Source organism: Mesoplodon mirus (genome assembly GCF_964341445.2).
Source record: "Mesoplodon mirus genome assembly, chromosome: 7".
In the NCBI taxonomy this organism is placed as follows: domain Eukaryota; kingdom Metazoa; phylum Chordata; class Mammalia; order Artiodactyla; family Ziphiidae; genus Mesoplodon; species Mesoplodon mirus.
In genome coordinates this window covers 102,971,617-102,999,177 of record NC_138983.1, presented here as the reverse complement: position 1 = coordinate 102,999,177, position 27,561 = coordinate 102,971,617, and the positions used below count along the sequence as shown (strand labels likewise).

At 45.6% G+C, this 27,561-nt stretch overlaps 1 protein-coding gene across 1 annotated transcript in view; it reads left to right on the top strand.

Moving 5' to 3' along the window:
* LOC309808920 (forkhead-associated domain-containing protein 1-like) overlaps positions 1-26,272 on the top strand; it is a gene marked incomplete at both ends in the record, with an annotated part of 78,892 nt that extends 52,620 nt beyond the window's left edge. The window contains 9 exons of the mRNA XM_082629487.1: positions 8,925-9,033; positions 12,693-12,808; positions 18,994-19,068; positions 19,445-19,579; positions 20,944-21,060; positions 21,804-21,863; positions 24,846-24,893; positions 25,317-25,537; positions 26,074-26,272. Of these exons, the coding sequence (XP_082485613.1) occupies positions 8,925-9,033; positions 12,693-12,808; positions 18,994-19,068; positions 19,445-19,579; positions 20,944-21,060; positions 21,804-21,863; positions 24,846-24,893; positions 25,317-25,537; positions 26,074-26,272 (1,080 nt within the window). The remainder of the gene's footprint in view (positions 1-8,924; positions 9,034-12,692; positions 12,809-18,993; positions 19,069-19,444; positions 19,580-20,943; positions 21,061-21,803; positions 21,864-24,845; positions 24,894-25,316; positions 25,538-26,073) is intronic.
* Between the last annotated feature and the right edge of the window lie 1,289 nt (positions 26,273-27,561).

Sequence of the window (27,561 nt, the reverse complement as noted above, 5' to 3'; positions counted from 1 at the left end):
GTAACACAATAATAGTGGGGGACTTGAACACCTCACTTACACCAATGGACAGATCATCCAAAGAGAAAATTAATAAGGAAACACAAGCTTTAAATGACACAATAGACCAGATAGATTTAATTGATATTTGTAGGACATTCCATCCTAAAACAGCAGATTACACTTTCTTCTCAGGTGCACACGGAACATTTTCCAGGATAGATCATGTTTTGGGTCACAAATCAAGCCTCAGGAAATTTAAGAAAATTAAAATCATATCAAGCATCTTTTCTGACCACAACGCTATGAGATTAGAAATGAATTACAGGGAAAAACCTGTAAAAAACACAAACACATAGAGGCTAAACAGTACGTTACTAAATAACCAAGAGATCACTGAAGAAATCAAAGAGGAAATCAAAAAATACCTTGAGACAAATGACAATGAAAACACGACGATCCAAAACCTATGGGATGCAGCAAAAGCATCCCATAGTTCTAAGAGGGAAGTTCATAGCTATACAAGCCTACCTCAAGAAACAAGAAAAATCTCAAATAAACAATCTAACGTTACACCTAAAGGAACTAGAGAAAGAAGAACAAACAAAACCCAAAGTGAGCAGAAGGAAAGAAATCATAAAGATCAGAGCAGAAATAAATGAAATAGAAACAAAGAAAACAATAGCAAAGATCAATAAAACTAAAAGATGGTTCTTTGAGAAGTTAAACAAAATTGATAAACCATTATCCAGACTCATCAAGAAAAAGAGGGAGAGGACTCAAATCAATAAAATTAGAAAGGAAAAAGAAGTTACAACAGACACCGCAGAAATACAAAGCATCCTAAGAGACAACTACAAGCAACTCTATGCCAATAAAATGGACAACCTGGAAGACATGAACAAATTCTTAGAAAGTTATAACCTTTCAAGTCTGAACCAGGAAGAAATAGAAAATATGAACAGACCAATCACAAGTAATGAAATTGAAACTGTGATTAAAAATCTTCCAACAAACAGAAGTCCAGGACCAGAAGGCTTCACAGGTGAATTCTATCAAACATTTAGAGACGAGCTAACACCCATCTTTCTCAAACTCTTCCAAAAAATTGCAGAGGAAGGAACACTCCCAAACTCATTCTCTGAGGCCACCATCACCCTGATACCAAAACCAGACAAAGATACTACAAAAAAAGAAAATTACAGACCAATATCACTGATGAATATAGATGCAAAAATCCTCAACAAAATACTAGCAAACAGAATCCAACAACACATGAAAAGGATCATACACCATGATCAAGGGGGATTTATCCCAAAGAGGCAAGGATTCTTCAATATATGCAAATCAATCAATGTGATACACCATATTAACAAATTGAAAAAGAAAAACCATATGATCATCTCAATGGATGCAGAAAAAGCTTTTGACAAAATTCAACTCTGATTTATGATAAAAACTCTCCAGAAAGTGGGCATAGAGGGAACCTACTTCACCATAGTAAAGGCCATATATGACAAAGCCACAGCAAACATCATTCTCAATGGTGAAAAACTGAAAGCATTTCCTCTAAGATCAGGAACAAGACAAGGATGTCCACTCTCATTACCATTCTTCAACATAGTTTTGGAAGTCCTAGCCACAGCAATCAGTGAAGAAAAAGCAATAAAAGGTATCCAAATTGAAAAAGAAGAAGTAAAACTGTCACTGTTTGCAGATGACAGGATACTCTACAGAGAGAATCCTAAAGATGCCACCAGAAATCTGCTAGAGCTAATCAATGAACTTGGTCAAGTTTCAGGACACAAAATGAATGCACAGAAATCTCTTGCATTCCTATACACTAATGATGAAAAATCTGAAAGAGAAATTAAGGAAACACTCTCAGGTACCACTGCAACCAAAAAATACAATACCTAGGAATAAACCTACCTAGGGAGACAAAGACCTGTATGCAGAAAACTGTAAGACACTGATGAAAGCAATTAAAGATGCTAGCAACAGATGGAGAGATATACCATGTTCTTGGATTGGAAGAATCTATATTGTGAAAATGACTCTACTACCCAAAGCAATCTACAGATTCAATGCAATCCCTATCAAATTACCAATGGCATTTTTTAGAGAACTAGAACAGAAAAGCTTAAAATTTGTGTGGAGACACAAAAGACCCCGAATAGCCAAAGCAGTCTTGAGGGAAAAAAACAGAGCTGGAGGAATCAGACTCCCTAACTTCAGCCTATACTACAAAGCCACACTAATCAAGACAATATGGTACTGGCACAAAAACAGAAATATAGGTCAATGGAACAGAATAGAAAGCCCAGAGATAAACCCACACACCTATGGTCAACTAATCTATGACAAAGGAGTCAAGGATATACAGTGGAGAAAAGACAGTCTCTTCAATAAGTGGTGATGGGAAAACTGGACAGCTACATGTAAAAGAATGAAATTAGAACACTCCCTAACGCCATTCACAAAAATAAACTCAAAACGGATTAGAGACCTAAATGTAAGACCAGACACTCTAAAATTCTTAGAGGAAAACATAGGAAGAACACTCTTTGACATAAATCACAGCAAGATATTTTTTGATCCACTTCCTAGAGTAATGGAAATAAATACCAAAATAAACAAATGGGACCTAATGAAACTTCAAAGCTTTTGCACAGCAAAGGAAACCATAAACAGGATGAAAAGACAACCCTCAGACTGGGGGAAAATATTTGCAAAGGAAGCAACTGACAAATGATTAATATCCAAAATATATAAAGAGCTCATGCAGCTCAATATTAAAAAAACAAACAACCCAATCCAAAAATGGGCAGAAGACCTAAATAGACGTTTCTCCAAAGAAGATATACCGCTGGCCAAGAAGCACATGAAAAGCTGCTCAACATCATTAATTATTAGAGAAATGCAAATCAAAACTGCAATGAGGTATCACCTCACACCAGTTAGAATGGGCATCATCAGAAAATCTACAAACAACAAATGCTGGAGACGGTGTGGAGAAAAGGGGACCGTCTTGCACTGTTGGTGGGAATGTAAATTGATACAGCCACTATGGAGAACAGTATGGAGGTTCCTTACAAAACTAAAAATAGAATTACCATAGGACCCAGCAATCCCACTACTGGGCATATACCCAGAGAAAACCATAATTCAAAAAGCCACATGCACCCCAATGTTCATTGCAGTACTATTTACAACAGCCAGATCATGGAAGCAACCTAAATGCCCATCGACGGACGAATGGTTAAAGAGGAAGTGGTACATATATACAATGGAATATTACTCAGCCATAAAAAGGAACAAAATTGGGTCATTTGTAGAGACGTGGATGCATCTAGAGACTGCCATACAGAGTGAAGTAAGTCAGAAAGAGAAGAACAAATATCCTATATTAACGCATATATGTGGAACCTAGAAAAATGGTAAAGATGAACCAGTTTGCAGAGCAGAAATGGAGACACATGTAGAGAACAAACGTATGGACACCAAGGGGGGAAAGCGGCAGGGGGTGGGGGTGGTGGTATGATGAATTGAGAGATTGGGATTTACATGTATACACTGATGTGTATAAAATGGGTGACTAATAAGAAAAATATAAATAAATAAATAAACATTTTTAAAAAAGAGAGAGAGGGCCTCCCTGGTGGCGCAGTGGTTGAGAGTCCGCCTGCCGATGCAGGGGATGCGGGTTCGTGCCCCGGTCTGGGAGGATCCCATATGCTGCGGAGCGGCTGGGCCCGTGAGCCATGGCCGCTGAGCCTGCGCGTCCGGAGCCTGTGCTCCGCAACGGGAGAGGCCACAACAGTGAGAGGCCCGCGTACGGAAAAAAAAAAAAAAAAAAAAAAAGAGAGAGAAAAAAAAAAACGTAGTCAGTGCTTGGGGGCCCTTGTTCTCTTGTTCTCTGTTTACTGTCTTTCCCTCTGTAACCGATTCTAGGTACACAGTTTCAATCCTAGAAATGGTGCTGTAGAAAGGACACAGATTGTGTATGGTGAACCTAGGAGATTCTAGCAGGAAACTGTAAGCTCCATGAAGGCAAAGGTTGGGCCCAGTAACCTTCTAGAACTCTGTTAGGACCGTGTCTGTTTGTTTGTTCTTTATTCATCCATCCATCCATCCGTCCATTAATCCAAAGAAATATTTTGGGGGGCCTATCCCGTGCCATGCCCTCTTCCAGGCTCTGAGAATTCAGCAGAGAACAAGACAGACATGATCCTTCCCCCTGTTATGCTCTAGTGAGGGAGACAGAAAAAACAAGTCAACAAATACATGCTCTAATATGTAAATGAACTAATGACTCTCCTTCAAACCTGGTTTTGAAAAAACAATGAAAGTAACAGGTCCTGTAGGAATTATTAGTGCAAACAGCTACCTTGACAGGTAGCTGACACATTAATGAGCATCTTTTTCTTGAACTGAACACAATTTTGCTGAAATATTCCTTTCAGTTATTCTCCCATTTCAGAGCTTTCCTGAGAAAATGACATGTCTTTTTCAGGTACATGGATGAGGCTGAATTATTCCCACATACCTTTTTTATTTTTGGCCATTCCATGCGGCTTGCAGGATCTTAGTTCCCTGACCAGGGATCAAACCCAGGCCTCCAGCAGTGGAAGCACAGAGTCCTAACCACTGGACTGCCAGGGAATTCCCCACATACCTTTTTTTAAATAATTGAAATATATTTGACATAGAATATTATATAATTTCCACATATCTTTGAATATCAGCCGGTCCCAATTTGAGTTTTATTTAAAGTGGCTGCCGATATCTGGGGGAAAAATGTTTTTTTACAAAGAAATTATCTAGAAATAATTACACTGATGCATCATGCTCTTGCCTCCCCTACCACTGGAGCTTCACTTATAACTGAAGAAGAATATTTTATAGCAAGGCATATATGAACCAGAGGCTCCATCGGTTTGAACTCAAATCGAGTTTCATCCACTGACATTTTCGTTTCTTAACTATTCTACTGCCTGCAGAGCATTCCACCAGAAGTGTAAGCCACATGGCAGGTTGATTTATGGTTCTGATTACTTTATGTGTTTTCCCTGGTCCCCGAAGGTGTGTGCATAATGATTTGCTCTCAGAGATCTTTGATCCGCTACAATATCACTAGAAAATTCTTACCTCCATGTGCTCTTATACGCCTGTGCTAATTAGAAGCCAAATTATCATCCTGAAACAATCACTCCTCCTAGCACTCTTAACTTTCTTATGATTCAGTGCCCATTTTATTACACAGCTTAACAGACATTAAACATCTTGGAATTTATGCCATTACAAACAATATGGATATTTACTTTGATAGTAAAAGTATCAAAGAGGTTTGAAGACTCTTTGGAGTTTTCCAGCAATCCGAAATCCTAAAACTCTGACACTCAGATTGAAATATTTTCAATCTGTCAAAACCACTGGAGTCTTAGAGGGGAACGTATGTTTTCCCTTCTGGAAGTTTGTCTCTGTGTGTTCTATCTCTGGTATCATGCAAATAAAAGCATTAAGCTGAGAAGAGCTTACAAACACTTTCAGTGTTCCAAGGACCTTTTATGGAAAAGTTGTATTTCCCCCCAACAGAGAAAAGTAAGATGTGAAAGAATTTTTTCACTCAAAGTTTCCAAAGCACAAACATGCAAAAGTATAGCCTTGGGGAGAGTGGGGGTCAGAGTGGCCTGTGTCCCCGCAACTTCTAGCATAGACCCCCCCCAATAATGTCTCAGGTGCCCCAGGGAAAAAGTAAGTGTAAGTGCCCCAAATGTCCTAGACTCTGAACCATGATGGTGCATGAAACGAGTCAGAAAACTTGTGAGACCTTGACGGTTCTGTTAATTCTACCAGAATAATAATGACAAGATTTCCAAGGACACAAACCAAGACCAAAGGCTGTGAGCGCCATCTGGTGGCCATATCAGCACGCCCGAACTCCATTACCTGGGCATGCCCAACACCTCCCCCCAATCTTTTTTTTTTTTTTTTAGCGTGATGCCCGCAACCTGGTCTGATGGTAAACAGGGAAATTCCTGTATTTCTTTTTTTGGAGGGATTATTTTTATTTAAGACACTGAGTCTCTATTTACTCTTATAACAGTTATTTTTAATTTAATGCACGTTTTTAAGTTTAAAAAGGGAGCTGCTTCTACGAAAAATGCTAAGAAATTATAGTGGGGCTAGCCAAGAGACATGGGAAAAATGGTGAAAGTGGTATATGAATGACTGAAGTTTAGGAACTCTCTTCGGGTGGGGTTGCCAGATAAAGTAAGGACACCCAGTTAAATTTGAATTTTAGAATTTCGTTTTAGCGTGTGTCCCAAATATTGCATGGGACACATTTGCACTAAAATATTATTCGTTATCTGAAATCCTATTTTAAGTGAACATCCTTTTTTCCTCCCCTAAATCTGGCAACCTTACCTTAGGAGAACAAAGAAATTGCACCCAGGACTTCCCTGGTGGGACAGTGGTTAGGAATCCGCCTGCCAGTGCAGGGGACACGGGATCGAGCCCTGGTCTGGGAAGATCCCACATGCCGTGGAGCATGTAAGCCTGTGCGCCACAGCTACTGAGCCCTCGTGCCACAACTACTGAAGCCCGTGTGCTTAGAGCCCAGGCTCTGCAACAAGAGAAGGCGCCACAATAAGCCTATGCACCGCAACAAAGACCCAACGCAGCCAAAAATAAATAAATAAATAAATAAAATTTATTTTTAAAAAAAGAAAAGAAATTGCATCCTTCTCCTTGTCACTTCCGTTTTGATCTATCAAAACAAGCTAGTGGGGCTTCCCTTGTGGTGCAGTGGTTGACAGTCCGCCTGCCGATGCAGGGGACACAGGTTTGTGCCCCGGTTCGGGAAGATCCCACATGCCGCAGAGTGGCTGGGCCCGTGGGCCATGGCCACTGAGCCTGCGCATCCGGAGCCTGTGCTCCACAACGGGAGAGGCCACAACAGTGAGAAGCCCGCGTACAGCGAAAAAAAAAAAAAAAAAAAAAACAAGCTAGCTCTTGTCCTGTCTACGGATTGCTTGACATTTATGCCCCAATAAACGTGTCCCTGTGGGAGTACTGAGGCCTGACATCTGAAAAATCACAGGGCAAAGGCCCACAGTGCACCTTGAGGTGGGAATGTCCGGGCCACTCAGAACAAGCAGTCTGGCCACATCAGACCGAGAGGGAGGGGGTTCTGGGCCCAGCTCTCTTTCCCGGCCTCTCGGGTACCTGCTCTGTGGAGGCTGAGGCCTGGCAGCTACTTTCGGGCCCTTACCAACGTTGCATTTGATGGAGAGCCTTCCGCACCCCACGTGTAGACCTAGACCCCTGGAGGGGGGCCCGCCCTTGAGGGGGCTCTGAGCCATGGACTTAGAGGGTGCTCACAGCAGCCATAGATAGAGCTGGCCTGTGGTGCTCCCACCCACGATTCCTGTATTTCCTTTATTTTTTTATTATTATTATTTTTTTGTGGTACACATGCCTCTCACTGTTGTGGCCTCTCCCATTGCGGAGCACAGGCTCCGGATGCGCAGGCTCGGCGGCCATGGCCCACAGACCCAGCCGCACCGCGGCATGTGGGATCTTCCCGGACTGGGTCACGAACCCGCGTCCCCTGCATCGGCAGGCGGACTGTCACCCACCTCGTCACCAGGGAAGCCCCTGTATTTCCTCTTAATAACAACCACACTGGCGTTTAAGTGAGCCTGGCAAGGCTTACAAATGCACACATAAAGATTACCAACTACCTTCCCCAGAGACGGACGAGGGAAGTTGAAGCTAAAACACACCGTGAGGGCTTCCCTGGTGGCGCAGTGGTTGAGAGTCCACCTGCCGATGCAGGGGACACGGATTCGTGCCCCAGTCCGGAAAGATACCACATGCTGCGGAGTGGCTGGGCCCCTGAGCCATGGTCGCTGAGCCTGCGCGACCGGAGCCTGTGCTCCACAATGGGAGAGGCCACAACAGTGAGAGGCCCGCGTACCGCAAAAAAAAACCAAAATAAGCCCAAAACAAAAGAAAAAAAACACCCCGTGGGTAGTCAGAGGAGAGGACCGTCAATAGCTCTTCCCCCTGTGCCGTGTGCCAGGCTTGATCTGAGCACTTGTACACATGCTTACTTATTAAAATACTTCTAACAATCCTATCAGGTTGGGACTACCATCACCCCGCGTGCAGACTGAACAAAAGGAAACAGAATATGGTGTCCTCCTTGTGTTCACAAAGCCCGTTAACTGGCAGAGACAGGACTTGAAGGCCACAGTCCGGCTCCCGAGTCCATGCCATGCTTTACAGCCTCCAACTTCTCACGTTCATTCCTAGAGCCACCTGGGAAGGAGGAACCAGGCAACTAAAGACTGGGTTTGAATCAGACTCCACGTCTGACCAGCCGCGTGATCCCGAGCAGGGGGCCTCGCCTCTCTGAGTCTCAACCTGGCTCCCTTGCAAAATGGGCACATTAATGGGAACGTCAGCCTTCAGCAACGCTGTGACGAGTATCAGTGTAGCATGTGTGAACGGGCTCTGTAAACTCTGGAGTGTTCTGTGAGGTATAAACTACCCTCTATTCTCATTAGAGGGAATTCATTTCATAACCTGCTCCCGGCTCTTGAACTTTGCTGTGCATCCAGTCAGTGCTGGATGATCTGGAACCAACAGCTGGTCTATTTATGGCTGAAAACCCACAGGTCATAGGAAGACAGCAGCACCCGAGCCCCTGGGTGGCCACAAAGATAAGGTTCGTGTCTTGAGGACCGATGACATGGTGGTCACTGAAGGAACAGGCCCCTCCTGCCCCTTCCACTGGTGACAACTGAAAACCTTGGTTTCCCCAACACCCCGATCCAAGATCAGCCCGACTCTTTGCCCAACGTTGGAGAAGTACCGGCGTGTCCTGCAGGCCTGGCTGGCCCCCTCTGACTGTGTGTTGCCTCCTTCCACAGATCAGTGCCCTACAACAAGGCTACAACCAGGTGCTGAGCCAGACCCTGGATATCACCTCCCTGAAGCACAAGGCCGAGAACTTAAGGAGGGACGCCGCCATCACGTCAGGTGAGGCCCTTCTGCATTCAGGCTCCAGAGCTTCTGCCCTCCCCCTGCAGACATCACCAGTCAACCAGCGCACCTGTGCCCGTGACATGGGTGCAGCCTCAGGGATCACCCGTGTCGGTGCATTAGAGTTCTCCCTCAGTGTAGGTTTCTTGCCACCCAGTTCCGAGGGCAGGGCCTGGTAAATATTTGAGAGAATGGTATCTCTTGGCTACAAGGTCTCCTGAGCACTGGCCCCACCAGGGAGAACACAGGTCGCCTTGTGGCTTGGGTGGTTCCACAAAGCAGCCTGAGTGCAAACTAGAGCATGGACAAACTGGGGTCACTCCTTTAAGGCACCCATAGTCTCACCCATTTCAGCCGAGTGCACTTGGGCCCAAAGGAAACCATTTTCTAATTTGATCAGAGGTGGTCCCCTGATAAAGGGCTTGGGTTGGGAGAGGGGCAGCCAACGCACAGCTGTGACTGAGCTTTGATTCCCTGGATTCCTTCATTGCTTCCACATGTTTCTTGAGCTCCTTCTAGGTGTCAGGCCCCGTTCCAGGCTCCGGGGAGGGAGAGCCAAGCAAGACAGTCAGATTCCTGTACTCACAGATTTGGGAGGGGGTGACAGACAATAAAAGTAAACGGATGAATAAACAAGCCCACTTCAGAGAGCAGTGGTGCTGTGGAGAAAATAAACTGTGTGTCGTGGTGGCCAGCGCTTCAAGGGGGGAGGCCAAGGGGGACCAGCTTAGTGGGTGTGCAACCATGGAACTCAGGTGGGACTTGAACCCGTGGGCTGGGACTCGAACCCAGTCAGAACCCACTATCTTTTAATCGAGATCACGCATCTGGTCTCGGGACTTACTAAAGCTCAGGTTCTTTATGTCTCATGCAGAAAGAATTCAGTGAGAGACAAAGTAAGAAGTGGATTTCTTTAGAGAGAAACACACTCCACAGACAGAGTGTGGGCCATCTCAGAAGGCTAGAGGCCCCCAAATATGGGGCGGTTAGTTTTTATGGGCTGGGTAATTTTATAGGCTAATGAGTGGGAGGATTGGGACAACTCTAATATTTTGGGGAAGAGGCGGGGATTTCGAGGCATTGGGCCACCACCCACTTTTTTTTTTTTTTTTTTCTGTACGCGGGCCTCTCACTGTTGTGGCCTCTCCCGTTGCGGAGCACAGGCTCTGGACGCGCAGGCTCAGTGGCCATGGCTCACGGGCCCATCCGCTCCACGGCATGTGGGATCTTCCCGGACCGGGGCACGAACCCATGTCCCCTGCATCGGCAGGCAGACTCTCAACCACCGCGCCACCAGGGAAGCCCCACCACCCACTTTTTGACCTTTATGGTCAGCCTCGGAACAGTCCTGGTGCTGGTGCGTGTGTCATTTCGCTCATGTGTTACAATGAGCCTGTAATGGGGCTCCAGTTCCCCCTGGAATTCGAATCTTACGCCCCCTTGGACCTAGCCGATTCTAACCAGTTTATGCTGTATCCTCCACGGCTATGTCCTTCTTTTAGAGAGGACCTGTTTCAGGTGGGCAAGGACAAGCCAAGGGCAAGCGAGGCTGCGTGGAGTGAACAGGGGATTGTGGGGCTGGGCAGGGTCGGGGGGTCTGGGTTTTTATTCCAAGGGTGTTGGGAATCCAGTGGAGTTTTTTAAGCCGAAACTGACATGCCTAGAGACCTGAAGAGGATGGGACCACTCAGACGAGGGGAGGGAGAGAAGCAGGTGACAGGGAGGAGGCAGTGAGCCTCGGAGGGGCACATCACTCTGAAGGCAGCCAGCGCGTAGCAGGAAACATGCCCACAGCTGTAGAAGCCAGGCATAGCATTGAGTCGCACGTGAATCCCCATCTCTGTATGAATCTGTGCTTTTCTTCTGCCTCACTCTGCAACTTAATCACACCCAGCCCCACCCCCTGCTGCCCCCAGGTCTCTGCTTATTCTCCTCCCTCACTTGGGATGTCCTCAGATATTTTCTGAGCACCTCCCCCAGGCTAGGTGCTGTTCTGGGCACCAGGAATGGAAGGATGAACTCGCTGGTCCTCACCTTCCTCCCGTATGTCGGCCAGTGAAACCTCATCCAAGCATCAAGCCTGTCTCAGATCCCACCTTCTCCGATCAGGGAGTCGGACAGACCTGGGTTGGGATAATGCTTGAGATGGGCTGGACCCACTCAAAGTGTGGCAAGCCCCAGAGGGATTTCCAAGTAACTGAACTCTGTCCTGGAGGCAAAGCTCATTTTTAAAATGAAATTCTGGAGCATTTTGTGCTTTATTTCATAGACATTCTTGATTGAAACCTACCACTAAAACTGGGCCTGATGTTCTTTTAAGAAAAGAACCGTATGAGGTAACCCAATACCACTGCATTTATGCACCCTTCTTCCCACTTTTATTCAAAATGATACTACAGTGCAAGAGGGAAGAGATATGGGGAGATATATATATGCATAACTGATTCACTTGGTTATAAAGCAGAAACTAACACACCATTGTAAAGCAATTATACTCCAATAAAGATGTTTTAAAAAAATGATACTACAGTAATGGAGTAGTTATCTATTGCTGCATAACAAGTTACCCCAAAATGTAATGGATAAATCCCCAACTAATATTTATGATCTCACCCAGTATCTGTAGTTCAGGAATTTGAGAGGGGGGTGACTTAGTTCTCATGAGTTGCAGTCAAGATGTCGGCTGGGGCATAAGTCATGTCATCTAAAGCCTCGGGGGGAGCTGGAGGATCCCCCTTCAGAATGGCTGCTCATATGGCTATTGGCTGGAGGCCTTAGTCCCTGAGCACACATGCTTCTCTCTAGGGCTGCTTGAGTTTCCCCAACACAGCAGTTGGCTTCCCCCAGAGTGAGTAATTCGAGAGAGAGCAAAGAGGAGGCCACAGTGTCTTTTATGACCCAGCCTGAGAGGAAACAGTCCGTCATTTCCAGAGTATCATATTGGTTACCCATGGCAGCCCTATTCAGGTTGGGAGGGGCTACACAAGGCATGAATTCTAGGTGGTAGGGATCATTGGGGCCATTTTGGAAGCTGGCTGCTGAGAAAAATCATAGGCGCCCTGTAACAAACATAATTTAGCCACTTTGTGTTCTTGGGACATATCGCATCATTTGACCCTTACAATAACTCTGTGTGGGACAGACAGTGGGAGGTGAAATAGCTTGTCCAAGACCACCAAGCTAATAAGTGGTAGAGAGGGGTCCAAACTCAGAGGACTGTGAAACCAACCACCCCATCAATAGTGTCCAGCAGTGCCCTCTGCCACACGCCCGTCTCCTGGCCTCTGGAGAAGAAGTCCTAGACCTTCCCTGTGCTGGGACTTTGTTCCCCAGGTCCATGGTGTGGCCTCTCCTCCCAGGTTTGGCTGGCCTGTGCCCACAAGGGGCCCCCAAAGGCTTCTCCTCTCGCTGGTGCTGACTGCCCCTCATTCTCACTGAAGCCTCAAACCCTGTTCCGTGGACTTTGCTCTCATTCCCATTCCTGCTCTGGGACCCTTGGAAAAAGCCTCCCCAGGTCTAGGCGGGCACCGGTGGTGGCCCAGGCTTGGAAGGTCTTGTCCAAACGTTGGCTGACAGCCATGGTGTTGCCAATAATCCTTCCTGCCTCTTTCACCTCCATGAGTCTTTTGTTTTGGTTTGGTTTGGTTCTTTTACAGAGATGGTGTCATCTTTGCAAAGAGACGTGTTAGTAAAGGATGGTCAAGTTCAACAACTACAACAGGAGGTGAATCAACTGAAAAGTGAGAACAAAGAAAAGGATCACCAGCTCGAAGCCCTCAGCTCCAGAGTGAGTGTCGGGTCATCAGCAAATTGTAGCTGCGAAAAGCACAGTGGAGTCACATGACACACGGTGGTGAGATGAGGCCAGTGCCCAAGGACACAGGGAGGGTAGCTGCTGGGCAGGTGGCCAACTTCTCTGAAGCCTTTCAAAGGACAGCGTGTATGTGGCTCAGAAGAAGCATAATATATTTTCACATCCAGCAAACATTTTCTAACCCCTATTATAAATGAGTTTGTTTAATCCCAGCAACAAACCCACCTATGAGCATATACTGCCAGTACAAAGTTTAAAATTAAGCAGAATACGATCTCTCTGTGAGCACGGATGACCACACGGCTGCATCGTGGTCCCAGCACCACTGGTTCTCATAACTGTCTTCACAGCAGAACGTCTGAAGATCCAGATGCAAACACGCAGACGCTCATTTCTTCCTTAGACTTTAGTGTGTAGAATGTCTCTATGGAAGATGAACGTGGTAGGCAAGCAAAGAGCTTTTTACATGTAACTTTGACTATTTGCAAATCTTGCCTTCAATGCTAACTTTAGAATCCTGCCCCTATAGGATAAGATTTCTCAGTATTTGTATGATGTGCCTGTTTCTGTGAGTCAAGGTAAAACCTCAAAGCTTTCATCTCAGGTGGCAACTCAGAGATTCCCAGAGGCTACCCGATAGCTAGGTCTGCATGGGGGTGGGGTGAGAACAGATCTTGAGGTTCCAAGGAAAGGCACAATAAGTAACACCTGGAACGTAGTACCATATCCAGTTTGGAGCTGGTGAAAGGCACTGCACGAGCTTTGGGATCAGACAGACCAGGGTCCCATCCCAGAGCTTTCTTTTATTGTAACTTATTTGGCCTCCATTTCCCCATCTGTGAAATGGGGATGACAAAATCGTTTTCCGAGAAGTGGGAGGCTGGTTTTCGTTGTGCTCTTCTGCCTCTGCCCGAGGTCGGGTGCCTGGCCAAGCCCTCTGCATTCGTTTCTCCCAAGCAGAGTGTCTTCCCAGGCATGTGCTATAGCTGTTTAATGTGGGGTGTGTGTGTGTGTGTGTGTGTGTGTGTGTGTGTGTGTTGGGGACGGGAAGGGGATGCAGAGCTGGTGCTAAGTAGAAGGAATCTGCAAAGACAGCACCTGCTTGGCTCTTCTACCTCCTGAAGTGCATTTGGATGATTTATGTCCCCGTTTCCCCTTCCTCGTTGACCTCAGAATGAGGTCCCTTCTCCTCTAGACTGTGCTGGCCAATAGCACAAGGGCTCGTCACCACCAAGGGTACTGCTCTTGTGAACATTTGATATGCCTTTTTTTTTAATGACATACATCATGTGTGTTAATTTTAGAAAAATAAGTAGATGACATTGAGAAGAAAAAATAAAAAGAGAGGAGAGGAAATGCTACCTTCAGTAATCAGTGTTAATATTTTCATGTATGTTCTTCCAGTCTTATTTCTATATATTGCCTAGAAATCAATCAATCAATCATTTTATAGTTAATTTATACTATGCACATTTTTTAAATTTTTAAATACTTACTATTTTCCCGTGCTAATAAATCAACGCTCTTATCATTCGTCTTAAAAGCTACATACTTTCTCCTGGATGTACCCAGTGTTATAAAGTGGTCTGCTGTTCTAAACAACACTTGGGTTGTTTCCTCTTTTTTTTTTTCTTCCACTGTTACTGACAATTCTGTGAAGAGCAACCTTGAAACTACAGATTTACTTATTTCTCCAGTCATTGTCCTTAAGGTACATTCCTAAAGTGGGAATTGCTGGGTCAAAAGAAGGCACATCCATCCTTATGCCCTTAATGCCTGTTGCCAAGCCGCCCTCGGGCAAGACAGCTCCGTTTACCCCTCCACACCAGTCGGGGCAGTTGTGTCTTTGAGATGCAACCTGCACAAAAGCCCTAAGATGGACCCGAGCTCACTGGCTCGGCCCCCTCCACCCTCACCGGTCACAGCGTGAAAACATCCCAATTCCTGCACCCTAAGTACCCAGACTCTACAAAGCTGGATTTCCCCTGCAGTGAAGTTTGCTGGCTTTTGAAGAGGAACTTAGATGCTCTATTCCTCAGAACTCAGGAGAGGGGTGAACTGGGAAGGACTACAGGATCCCGTGCTCCCATCACACAAATGGTCTCGCCTCTCAGAATTCAGAGGTGTGATTGGGTTATACAGCAGGAAACACTCCTGGGCATGAACACAGGTACTTGGGACCCCCAGCCAAGCCCCCGTGGCCTTGTCCTTTTTCTCCACAGTGCTCAGTGCTGAAAGAAGAGTTACAGAAGGAAGATGCCCAGGAGGAGAAGTGGGAAGCCCAAGAGAAAGAGTTAAAACTCTGCAAAACCGTGCGTTGAACCTCCTGACCCCTAGGTGTCCACTGAAAGCCTAGATTGTGGCCTTGAGGGTTTTGGAGGGGTTCCTTGGCCCATTAGCTAGCACAAGCTCTGGGGCTTTCTGGGTGTTTGTCTGTTAATGTAGTCTCCTAATTCTTTGATTTGCTGGCCTCAAAGAGATGGGTGAAAAGACCATGGAAAACACACTCTCCCCAGATTTTCTGGGCAGTTGGCTCAAGGCCCCTCATCAGGTTTCCCCTGGGGAAAGGGACGGGAGGTGGCCACCGTATGCTGCTAGAAATTCACTGCCTTCAAATCTTAATTGTGAAATTATCTAAGAAAGAATTGATCCATTAAATCAAGTTTGCCAATGATGTTGTTCCAACTTAAATTCTCATATTGATTTTTTTTGTCTTTTTGTTCCATCATTGAGAATGTTTTTAAAAATCTCAACATGTTTGTAATTTGTGTGTTTCTTCTTTTAATATGAACGATGTTTGCTTTATATATTTTGAGGCTGTGTTACTAGGTGCATATAAATTTAGAATCCTAATACTTCCTGTAGAGCAAAACTTTAGATCATCATGAAATGTCCCTTTTCATCTCTAGTAGCGTTTCTCCCTTAACGTCTCCTTTGTCATTTAGCTTCATCACTGGCTTTCTGTTGGTTAGAGTTTTCATACCATATCTTTTTCATATGTTCTCTGTCAATTTTTGTCTTAAGGTTTAGACATATGCCTTCAGATAGCGTATCATTTTTACAAAATCCAGTTTGACAATTTTGACTTTTAGTCCATTTATATCATGTAATTACTCGTGTCCTGGGGTTTAAATCTACCTTCTTGCTCAATACCAGATGTACCATCTGTGGTATGTTCCTTTTTCTCTCCTTTCTTGCCTCCTTCTGAGTGGATGGTTTTCTCTTATTCCACTTTCCCCCTCTATTAGCTTGGAAATATTTCACTTTTTTACTATTCTCTTAGTAATAGTAAGACAATAGCATTCATCCTTGACTCACCAAAATCACACATTAATTAAGTTTTTCACTCTTCTACTATTCTCTTAGTAGTCATCCTGAAGACTACAATATGCATTCTTTTTTTTTTTTTTTTTTTTTTTTTTTTTTTTTTTTTTTGCGGTACGCGGGCCTCTCACTGTTGTGGCCTCTCCTGTAGTGGAGCACAGGCTCCGGATGCACAGGCTCAGCGGCCATGGCTCACGGGCTCAGCCGCTCCGTGGCATGTGGGATCCTTCCGGACCGGAACACGAACCCATGTCCCCTGCATCGGCAGGCGGACTCTCAACCACTGCGCCATCAGGGAAGCCCTGCATTCTTAACTTACCAAGAGGCAATAGTAGTTGATAATTATGCCCTTCTCCTTGACAGTGCAATGAGTTTCAAACACCTTAACTTCACTTACCCCCTCCAGATTTATAAGCCATTGCTGTCATTTTCTAAACTCCTCTTGATACTTAAAACCCCACAAGACATTATTAGTGTTTTTCTATAGTCAGTATCATATCCACACATTACCCTTACTGTTGCTTGTCTTTTCTGCATCTCTGATCACCCACCTGGGTTCATTTTTCTTGTGTCTGAAGAACACCCTTTAATGTTTTCCCTCATTGTGGCTCTGCTGATGACAAATTCTCAAATGTGCCTGTGTGTCTGTCTGGAGATGTATATTTACCTTCACTCTTAAAACACATTTGACTGCGTATTGAATTCTACAATGGCAATTCTTTTCTTTCAGCACATTAGATACAGCATTAGATATGTCACTATTGTCTTGTGGCTCCTATTATTTCTATTTAGAAGTCATCTGTAAGCCTAACTGTTGTACCTTTGCATAATCTGTCTTTTTCTCCGGTTGCTTTTAAGATTGTCTTTTCCCTTGATTTCCAGCAGTTTTATTATGGTTTATCTAGGTGTGGATTCAGTTTTATTTACCTCATTGAGTTCGTAGGGGCTTCTTGAATCCCTGGCTTGGTGTTTTGCCTTAGTTCAGGTGCTTGAGCTCTGTACCACACAGGCAGTGGGGAGCTACTAAGGCTTCTGAACAAGTGACTGATGCAATGACATTCGTGGATAGTAATCAGGGTGAAAATGGTAGTTACAATTTCTCACGTACTAGGAGTTACCTTGAACATTTCATCTCTTCATCTTCACAACAGCGCTGTGATCTAGAAATCATCCTCTCCATTTTACAGATGAGAAAGTCAAGGCTACTAGTTACTAGTAAAGTAACTAGCCCAATGGCACAGTCGGTTTTGTCTGACTCCAGGTTCGTCTGACTTCAGTGACCCTGGCATAGCAAACAGCCACATGCTACTGTTTACACTGAAATTAATGAAAATTAACTAAAATTTTTAGTTCAGTTCCTCCGTCACACCATCCCCATTTCGAGTGCTCGATCCCCAGATGTGCCTGGTGGCTGCCGTATTAGACAACACAGCCTCGCTCAGAGTACCTGTATCATTGCAGAAAGTTCTGTTGGACAGAGCTGCCTTACAGCTGGGTAACTCTCACAGTACCGTTAAGATTGCACTGGAAGAAACTAAACTCGAGGCGAGGAGGCCACTTGTCACAGTCCAGCTTGCATGTGAGAGGGATTGGAGGACAGGCATGAGACCCCCGAGTGTGAGAGAGGGAGCAGGGCGGCCGCTGAAGGTGACTCTGATGCTTGGGGACGGGAACGGGGGCTGTTCATGCAGAGCACAGATAAGGGCAGAGTCCAAGGCTGGACTTGGCTTTTGCAGCATATGAAAAAGGCTGCTGACATAGAAGTCAGAGCATGTTTAGACCTGGGAGAAAACTAAGGCCCAGAGAGCTTAGATGACTTTTCCAAGGTAACGGAGCTGGGTAGAGGCTCTTCCACTGGACCACACTACTCAGAAGAAAGCTCTTAAGGGCTTTTCTGGGTCTTTTATTACATCCCTGTGATCCCCCTCTTCAGATCCCTAAAAAAACAGCCTGTGAATTTGTTTCAGCACAAAAACTTTCCATTTATTTACGAGAGTTTGCCTCATTTCCTGTTAGTGCCAGGGCCCAGGGCTCAGCAGGTGCATCCAAGAACTGAGCAGCTGCGAGGCCTACACTGGCCAGCCAAGGGTAGCGTGGAGCACGTCCAAGCTTACCGTGTGTTGACTGTTACCCAAGCAAGGGGGGAAAAGTAGGCAAGCTTCTCCACTTTAAAGGCCTTCCTTGGCAGGCTGCAATTCTTAATAGACATTGCTTTGGCAAGCCTCCAGAGAGGTTACCACCAGTGAGTGTGCTCAAAGTGGTAACGACAAACAGTTATGATAATAAACCCAATCATAACATTTCCAAGTACCCATCACGAGTTATTAGAACGAGACTGTACGGCGGACATTCCCGTCCACCTTTCATAGGTTACAACAGTACTTAACACACTCACAGAGCCCTTAAGCACTATTCCAAACATCGAATCCCCACAATAACTCTATGCAGTGATACTAGTATCATCATCCCCATTTGACAGATGAGGACACTGAGTCACGGAGCAGTGAAGTAACTTTCCGAGTGTCGTACGGCTGGTTAGGGACCGAGCTGGGATGGGAGTGTGCGGTAGAACATAGTTGAGCCCCGGGTGCAGAGCTCGGCCCTTTCCCCTAGGGGGGAACTCCCTGTGAGTTTGCCTCCACCCTGTGCATGCCTGTGACCCCTGCTGCTGGGCTGCAGCTGTCCCTACCCCTCAGGGACTCCCCCACTGCCATTAGCCCCCCCAGAAGAGTTTCCCCAGAGGGCATGATGATCACATTAGCAGCAAGCCCTCGGTTTCATCATCCTTTCAGGTTGAAGAGAAGCTTCGGCAGGATTCCAGAAGGAAATTGCTTCAGCTGAAAGAAATGAGGAACAGAGCAAACCTCATTAAAGCCAATTTGGAAAGGGCAGTAGGTCAGGTAGGCGTGCTGCAGAGCCCCTTCACGGGCCCATGCTCTCCACGGAATCCCGCACCCAAGCGGCCGGCAGGGATGAATGAGGAGGAAGACGGCCTGCCTTAGTTCACCCACTTATTTTCTATACGAAGAAGTGTCTAGAAAGAACTAGAGCTGAGATTCTATCTAGATCTAGAGTCTGAGCTTTTAACCACGATGCTCTACTACTTCGCTATTAGTTACTAAGCTAAGCATCATTTTTCTGTGTTTTGAAGAAAGTTTCGTGAACCTTTGTCCCGCCCCCAAAGGTAGTGGAAATGACTCCTGCGTTAGTCCTGTCCCCCATCAGCTGCAGTTCCCCTTCCCCTCATTTCAGATGAAGATCAACAGTTCTCGGGAAACTCAGCAGTATTTGCTGCAAGAAGAGTTACGGCAGCATCTGGCAGAGAAGGAGAAGCTGACCGAGGAAAGGCTACAGCAAGAGGAGAAGCTGAAAGCCAGAGTCAAGCGGCTAATGGCAGAGAAATCGGTAAGGTGGTCCCCATCCTTCTCTTTACTACTGGAAACTGATGAAATGGGCTTTCCTATGAGAAGCAGAGGGCATGTACTTAGATGGAGGAATCTCAGCAACTCCTTGTTGGGAACTAAATTAATTAAAGAGGGTGAATGATGTAGGAGGAATTAACATGAAGCTTGAATCCTAAAACTCAGAGATCAACTTGAAGATCAACTTGAAGAGGCAAGGTTATTGAAATGTCTAGAAATGTTACTTTGTCTATATACCGCAGCTGATTTTATTGATACAAATCCCAGTCGTTACTGCGGCTCCTGGTTTGTGTCTAAGTGTGTGCAAGACCAACCAATAGTATTTCAGTCTTTCTCTTCATGCATATCAGGGGAAACACATGGCCCAAACTGCTACTTACTTTTCCAGAAACCAGCCAATTAGAGGATACTTTACAGTGGCACCTCTCAACTCAAAGGTGTCCATGGATCATATGGGGATGTTGTTGAAATGCAGATTCTGACTCAGCAGGTCTCGGGTTGGGGGAGCCTGGGATTCTGCATTTCTGAACAGCTCCCAGCTGGTACCGATAGCACAGCTCTGCAGACTACATTTTCAGCCACAAAGTCTGAGAAGAAGGTTTTCCCCAAGTTGGCCGATAAGAACCACCTGGGGCTTCCCTGGTGGTGCAGTGCGTTGAGAGTCTGCCTGCCGATGCAGGGGACACCGGTTCATGCCTCGGTCCGGGAGGATCCCACATGCTGCGGAGCAGCTGGGCCCGTGAGCCATGGCCACTGAGCCTGCGTGTCCGGAGCCTGTGCTCCGCAACCGGAGAGGCCACAAGAGTGAGAGGCCCACGTAACGCAGAAGAAAAATAAATAACTAAAAGCCCCTCCAGGGACTTCCCTGGTGTTCCAGTTGTTAAGACTCTGTGCTTCCGCTGCAGGGGGCGCGGTTTCGATCCCCGGTCAGGGAACTAAGATCCCGCATGCCTCATGGTGCAGGCAAAAAAAAAAAGCCCCTCCAGGAGCAAATTTGATGTGATTGTTCAGAGATGAGACCAGAATGACAACAAGTGGAAACCCAAGCTTAGAAGAACATTAGAAGAAAAAAAGAAATAAAACATGGGGAGGGAACATAGGGGGGATCTCTTATTTATAATGATGCTAAGTAGGTAGGAAAGTTGGAAATCTTCCTAGATGTGACTTTGTATTCGAAATGAAATTTTTAAATTCCTTCTCTGCTGAAGCCCTGTAATGATATTTTCCAAGGTACTAAGTAAGTGACAGGGTTTCTGCTAATCCATGATTTGTTCATGTTTCTTCAAATACAAGAGAGTGAGATTGTGATCACTGATAAAGCTGCTGTCCTCACCATTCTGGCCACAGGAGCAGTCCTTCAGTGATCTAGGAGCCAAGTGCAAAGGGTCCCGACATGAGGAAGTCATTCAGTGTCAGAAAAAGGCCTTATCTGAGCTTCGTGCGCGAATTGAAGAACTTGAGAAGGCCAGCTTGTCAAGTAAGTTTCCTCCTGCCTAGTCACCCCTCTGTGCTGAGAACCATGGGCCCCAGACTTGAGGGTTCACTTTAGGGACTAACCAATTTGCCAGGACCACCATCTTCTATCCCCATCATTTCATAACTAAAAAAACATAGTTATAAAAAAAAGATGGGCAGGAAAAAAAATAGATGTGTAGGCATGAGCTCAGAGTCAAGAGCAGGCCTTGATATTAAATAAACAGGATTTCATGAAAAACTCAGAACCTTGTCCTTCTTTTTCTTATTTCACTGTGGCCCAGTGGAAACTTTTTCATAGACGCATGCTGTGCAAGGACCAACCTTGGGGAACTTCCCAGGATAAATACCCTGTTTAGAGGGAATAGGGCTTTCAAGAAACCAAGCTTGCTGCTGGGTGGAGCCCTGGGCTAGGACACAGAAGCCTGGGTTCAAGTCCATCCTCACACCTGTGGCCGAAGGTTCCCCCTCAGTGCCCCCGCCCTGGGAGGCTGCAGCCTCATATGAGCTGTGTGGCCTTGGACAAGTCATTTCACCTCTCTGGGCCTCGATGCCTCACCTGCCAAGGGAGGATGGTGAGCTAATTAGTACTGGCCTGTGGTAAGTGTCCAGTAAATAGCAGCTGTGACTTTTACATGCAGTAACTTCTTCCTGAGCCTTTCTTTTGAGTGTAAATTATTTCTTTTATAGACCACAAGGACCACATGGATGAATCATTTCTAGACTTAAAGACCCTCGGGATGGAAAAAAATGTTCGGAAAATATTGGATGCAAAACCTGACTTGCCAACTTTTTCAAGAGTAGAGATCGGAACGGTAACCAAAGAAACTTTGTCTCTGCATTGACTGACACGTGGGGAGGGTGGGCATGAGGACAGACACTAGCCGTGTGCCCTGGCACCACTGTATACATCATTGGTTCGAGGCCAGGTCCTCCCTGATGGGCTAACACCTGTATGGACTGGTTGGTGCCTGGCCGTACCAGTGATCCAATGTTTGAATAGAAAGGCGGCTTCCCATCGTGTACAGCATGATATAACATTGCACTGATGCTGGCCCGGACAATCTCTGGGCCCTCCTTTTCACATCACATGTTATATTCTGCAGAAAATATCCAACAAGCTAATGTACAACATTATGCCATGAGCTTGCCTAACATTTGCTTTTTGCTATAAACTGAAAAACATGAACACATAAAGGGCAGCAGAAGGGAGCCATGATGATTAAGAAGACACAAGTTCTAGAATCAGAGACCTGTGTCCTAATCCCAGCTCTGCAAGCTCTGTGACCTTGGGCAGGCTCCTAACCTTTTTGGGACTTCAATTTCCCAGCTGTAAAATGATGATGGAAAAATTAAAGGAGATCATTATGTAAAGTGCTTATCCCAGTGCCTAGCTCATAGCGAGCAATTTAATAGATGATAGTTATTATTGTCAAACAGTTTTTAAAGAGTATTGTCCAAGAAAACCTTCCTTTCTTAGGGAGCATAGTTTGTGTTTTCCAGGATTTTCAGAAGTAATTTGATTGTTAGGTTGAAGGTGCCCTGTATCCTAAATGGATGTTTGATCGGGTGTTTGATTGACACATGACAATGGACAGCTCTGATCAGCGTGGCTTGCTGCGGCAGCTGGTCTAAACCAGCTTTTGGAAAACATAATAAAGCCATCCTCTCTGTACCAGCATTTTCTCCTACAATTTTTCTAGACATTTGCTCACACGTCTAGAGATGTGAGTCTTCAGAAATGTGTTGGTTTTCCTGATAAAATCGAACCTTCCTTCTCTGAGGCTGGGAGTGGAGGGACCGTCTCCAGGTGGGGAGCTCAGCTGGATCTCATGTCCTGATGGTCCTGCTTCCAAGATTGACCTTCCCCTTGGCAACAAGCCCTCATCCCACCACTGACACCACAGAGCAGGAAACCTCCCAACTCTCAATCCTCCAAGGTTGGCAGTAATTAAAGGAAAGAGCAGGAGGAAGAATAGCTGACATCTGTGAACTGCTTACTGTGTGCCAGGCGTTGAGCTCAGCCGGCTCCATGCCTTATGTCATTGAACCATCGTAGCAGCCTTGTGTCATAGTTACTATTATTGTCCCCATTTAACAGATAAGAAAAATTAAGGCTTCAGGAGGTCAAGTACCTCACCCAAGGTCACAGAATAATGATTGAAGACACACCAGGGGTGTGTCCCTGGTGGTGTGTCTGCTAGCCTGCAGAGACCGGGTGGGGACTGTGTGCTTGGATCCTGTAGCCCAGGCTCTTCCTTAGTGACCCTCCCCTCAGGAAAAGAGGGGGCGTCTGGAGAGGTACAGAGGATGCAGCTCAGGGTAGCTGAAGACACTGAGCAGCATCTCAGGTTCTTTTTGCAGCAGATCTGCCCGGTTTATTGTCATCTTCAGATACCCTCTTTTATTCTCATCTCCATAGATACATAGACAAATATGTCCACTCTTGTCTATCACAGTCACTTGGGGGCCTTTATATTTTTGTAGTTGTTTTTTTTAAAATCTCAGAGGTTTTCAGGGTAGTGCCAACAAATGCTAGGGCTAAGAGATGCTCATGGCAAGCATTAAAAGCCAATTTATTTTTTAAGGAGTCTTATTATGGTTATTTGTGGTCGTTCAGATCAGGTCCCCTATTCAGTCTGGTGGCCTTTCCATGCAGTCAGTTGGGCTTCCAACAGCCAGCTGGCTGGTTGGGGCCTTAGGGAGATGCAGCTGCAAACACTATCTGCATTGTCTCTGGAAAGGTTCTGAAGGGATGCCCACCCACCAGGTTCCAGAGCTAGGAGAAGGTTGGGCCAAATTTTGTGAGGGTATGGTTTCTGCTGCACAGAAATGAGATTCCTTTAATAAAAAGGAGGGAGGCTATTTTCCACTTAACCTTCATTCGTTCATTCAACAAACATGCCCACTATGCACCACTCATTGCCAGGTGCCATGCTGGGCACAAGGAGGGAGATAGTGAGCAAAAGCCGCATGGTCCCCATTTTTCTGGAGCTTGTCTTCTCAACATCAGCGGTACTGATTTTTTGAGCCAGGTAACTCTTTGTTTGGGAGACTGCCCTATGCATCGTGGGGTGTTTAGCAGCATCCTTGTCCTCTACCCACTAGACGCCAGCAGCAATTATGACAACCACAAATGTGCCCAGGCATTGCTAAATGTCCTGGAGGGGGTATGGTGGCCAGAGTCACCCCCGGTTGAGAACCACTGGCCTAAAGGGAAGATAGACGAGACGGTGGCCAAAGAACGGCACAAGTGATGCATCATTTCAAAGGCAGTCGTGCTCTGAAGGGGTAGGAACACAGTCATAAAGAAAGCAGTTCACAGAGTCAGAATGGATTTAAAACCAACTCTCTTGGCATGGACATATATACACACACACGCTACCAAAGGTAAAATAGATAGCTAGTGGGAAGCAGCTGCATCGCACAGGGAGAGCAGGTCGGTGCTGTGTGTCTACCTAGAGGGGTGGGTTAGGGAGGGTGGGAGGTAGACGCAAGAGGCAGGGGATATGGGGATATATGGATACGTATAGGTGATTCACTTTTTGATACAGCAGAAACGAACATACACCATTGTATAGCAATTATACTCCAATAAAGATGATATAAAAAATCAACTCTCTCAAATTATTTTTTCCAGTTCTTGCATTATTCTTTGGGTTATTCTTCTGGATGTAGAAAATCATAATGGAATGCCAAGTGAGTTTTTTTCTTTTGTTTTATTTCAGCCTCAAAATGGCCTTTCCAGCCCAGGGTCCATCATGGCCACTGAGAAGTTAGGGAAAACGGATGTGGCTGAGGCTTTAGATCTTAGTGAAAAGCTGGTAGGTATACCCAGCATCAGTCCCCTCCTGTCCAAACCTGCGTGCCCTGCAGGTAGTTTAAACATCAACTCCACATACATTTTAGTTGTTACAGTAGCTCCACGAGACCCATCTCCTATCCCAGCATGGGCTGGAAATTGCAGAGCCCAATTCCTTGCAAGACTGGGTAGTAAGAATGAATGTTTATGTCTGTTGTCATTCCCCCTCCCCACTTCCCCCCAATTCTCAAAAAGGCATAGTGTAAATGGATGCGGGGGAAAATGAAAGTCCTACTAAAAGCCCCAAATGCACTCATTTGCAAAGCATGTGTTTCTTCTCTGCAACTGCAGAAAATGAATGAAACAGAATTAGACGTTTGCCTCCTCAAAGTGGCCACCAGCGGTCTTGGGCCAGGCCTCTTACCTGTGAAACGCTTTCTCGTAGTACTTGGATATGAGCAAAACCCTCGGGACTATGCTGAACATCAAAGATATGTCAGGTCACGTGTCCATGAAACACCTCTCCCCAAAAGAGAGGGAGAGAGTCCACCAGCTTCGACAAAGAGACCTGTACCTGGTGTTTGATAAGATCACCCTACTCAAGAACCAGCTGCAGAGGAAAGAGGAGCTTTTGAGACGATACGAGAAGGACATTGAACAGCTCAAGTATGGCCCGTGTCCCCGGCAAAAGGCCCAGGCCTCCATTCTCCAGGCTAAACCTCGGCGCAGCTGCAGACCCGTAGGGACCAGGACAAGAGGACAGAGGCCTGGGTGTGGAGTGGGGAGGCGGGATGGTGACTCAGGGCCTGATGGACCCAAGTCTCTGGGCAAGAAAGCAGCAGTTAAAGTACCCTACTGTTAAGGAATAAGGTGCACCTTTTATAAATGTGTCTGATGTTTCACCATGTGTGTGCTTTTCGTAATTCCATCGTATTTTCAGTGGTATCCGTTCCCCCACCCTCTCTGGGAAATTGGGAGGGGCTGGTAGCATAACCGTTGCCCCCTTCATGCTGCACGTCCACAGCCAATGGGCTATTTATTCTGCCCTCTAGTCCCCACATCTTCAGCCTTCCCCCAACTTGTAAGGAAACCGCGAAGCCAAGCGTATATGGAAGTGTTCTGAGGATCTCCCAGGTCGGGAGCATTGGTGGTGAGTGAGAAAGCTGAGGAGAAAAGAGACTTTGTCTCTCCTGTGTGCTCAGGCAGAGCAAAGTGTCGGTTCAGATGTACCAGTCACAGGTGGCAAAGCTGAAGGACGACATCTGCAAAGAGGCCGAAGAAAAGGCGCTGCTGAAGGAGGCCCTGGCGCACATGGAAGAGCGGCTGCACCAGGAGAAGAGGGTCACCAGGGCGATCAGGCAGCAGAAGGTGAGAGGTCCCTGCTCGGAGCAGAGCCTCTGAGGCTGCCCCTCAGCTCCCTTTAGAAACAGCCAACTGAGGTCCCAGTGGGATCCAGGCAGCACAGAATGCATTCGCTCATTGCAAAGGAAGGTGGCAGAATAGCTTTAGCGTTAGGCAGACTTAGGTTTAGACTCTTGTTCTGCCATTTACTGTGTGACTTCAGGCAGCTTTTTTTTTTAACATCTTTATTGGAGTATAATTGCTTTACAGTGTGGTGTTCGTTTCTGCTGTATAACAAAGTGAATCAGCTATATGCATACGTATATCCTCACATCCCTCCCTCTTGTGTCTCCCTCCCACCCTCCTTATCCCACCCCTCTAGATGGTCGCAAAGCACTGAGCTGATCTCCCTGTGCCATGCGGCTGCTTCCCACTAGCTATCTGTTTTACATTTGGTAGTGTATATATGTCCATGCCACTCTCTCACTTCGTCCCAGCTTACCCTTCCCCCTCCCCATGTCCTCAAGTCCATTCTCTACATCTGTGTCTTTATTCCTGGCCTGCCCCTAGGTTCATCAGAACATTTTTTTTTTTTTAGATTCTATATATATATGTCAGCTTAACCTCTCTGAGACTCATAGTCTAGCTTGCCTCTATTTTTTTAAACTTTCTTTTTTTTTAAGTTAATTTTTATTTTATATTGGAGTATAGTTGATTTACAGTGTTGTGTTAGTTTCAGGTGTACAGCAAAGTGATTCAGTTATACATATACATATATCTATTCTTTTTCAGATTCTTTTCCCATATAAGTTATTACAGAATATTGAGTAGAGTTCCCTGTGCTATACAGTAGGTCCTTGTTGATTACATATTTTATATATAATAGTGTGTATATGTTAATCCCAAACTCCTAATTTATCCCTCCCCACCACATTTCCACTTTGGTAACCATAAGTATGTTTTCAAAGTCTGTGAGTCTGTTTCTGTTTTGTAAATAAGCTCATTTGTATAATTTTTTTTTAGATTCCACATATAAGTGATATCATATGATACTTGTCTTTGTCTGACTTACTTCACATAGTATGATAGTCTCTAGGTCCATCCATGTTGCTGCAAATGGCATTACCTCATTCTTTTTTATGGCTGAGTAGTATTCCACTGTATATTTGTACCACATCTTCTTTATCCACTCCTCCATCGACATTTAGGCTGCTTCCATGTCCTGGCTGTTGTGAACAGTGCTTTCTGAGACTCATAGTCTAGCTTGTCTGTATTTCTTTAACTTTTGATAATTCGTGTATTTTATCTTGTTCTTTCTATCCAGATAACTCTTTTTTCTACCAGTTTTA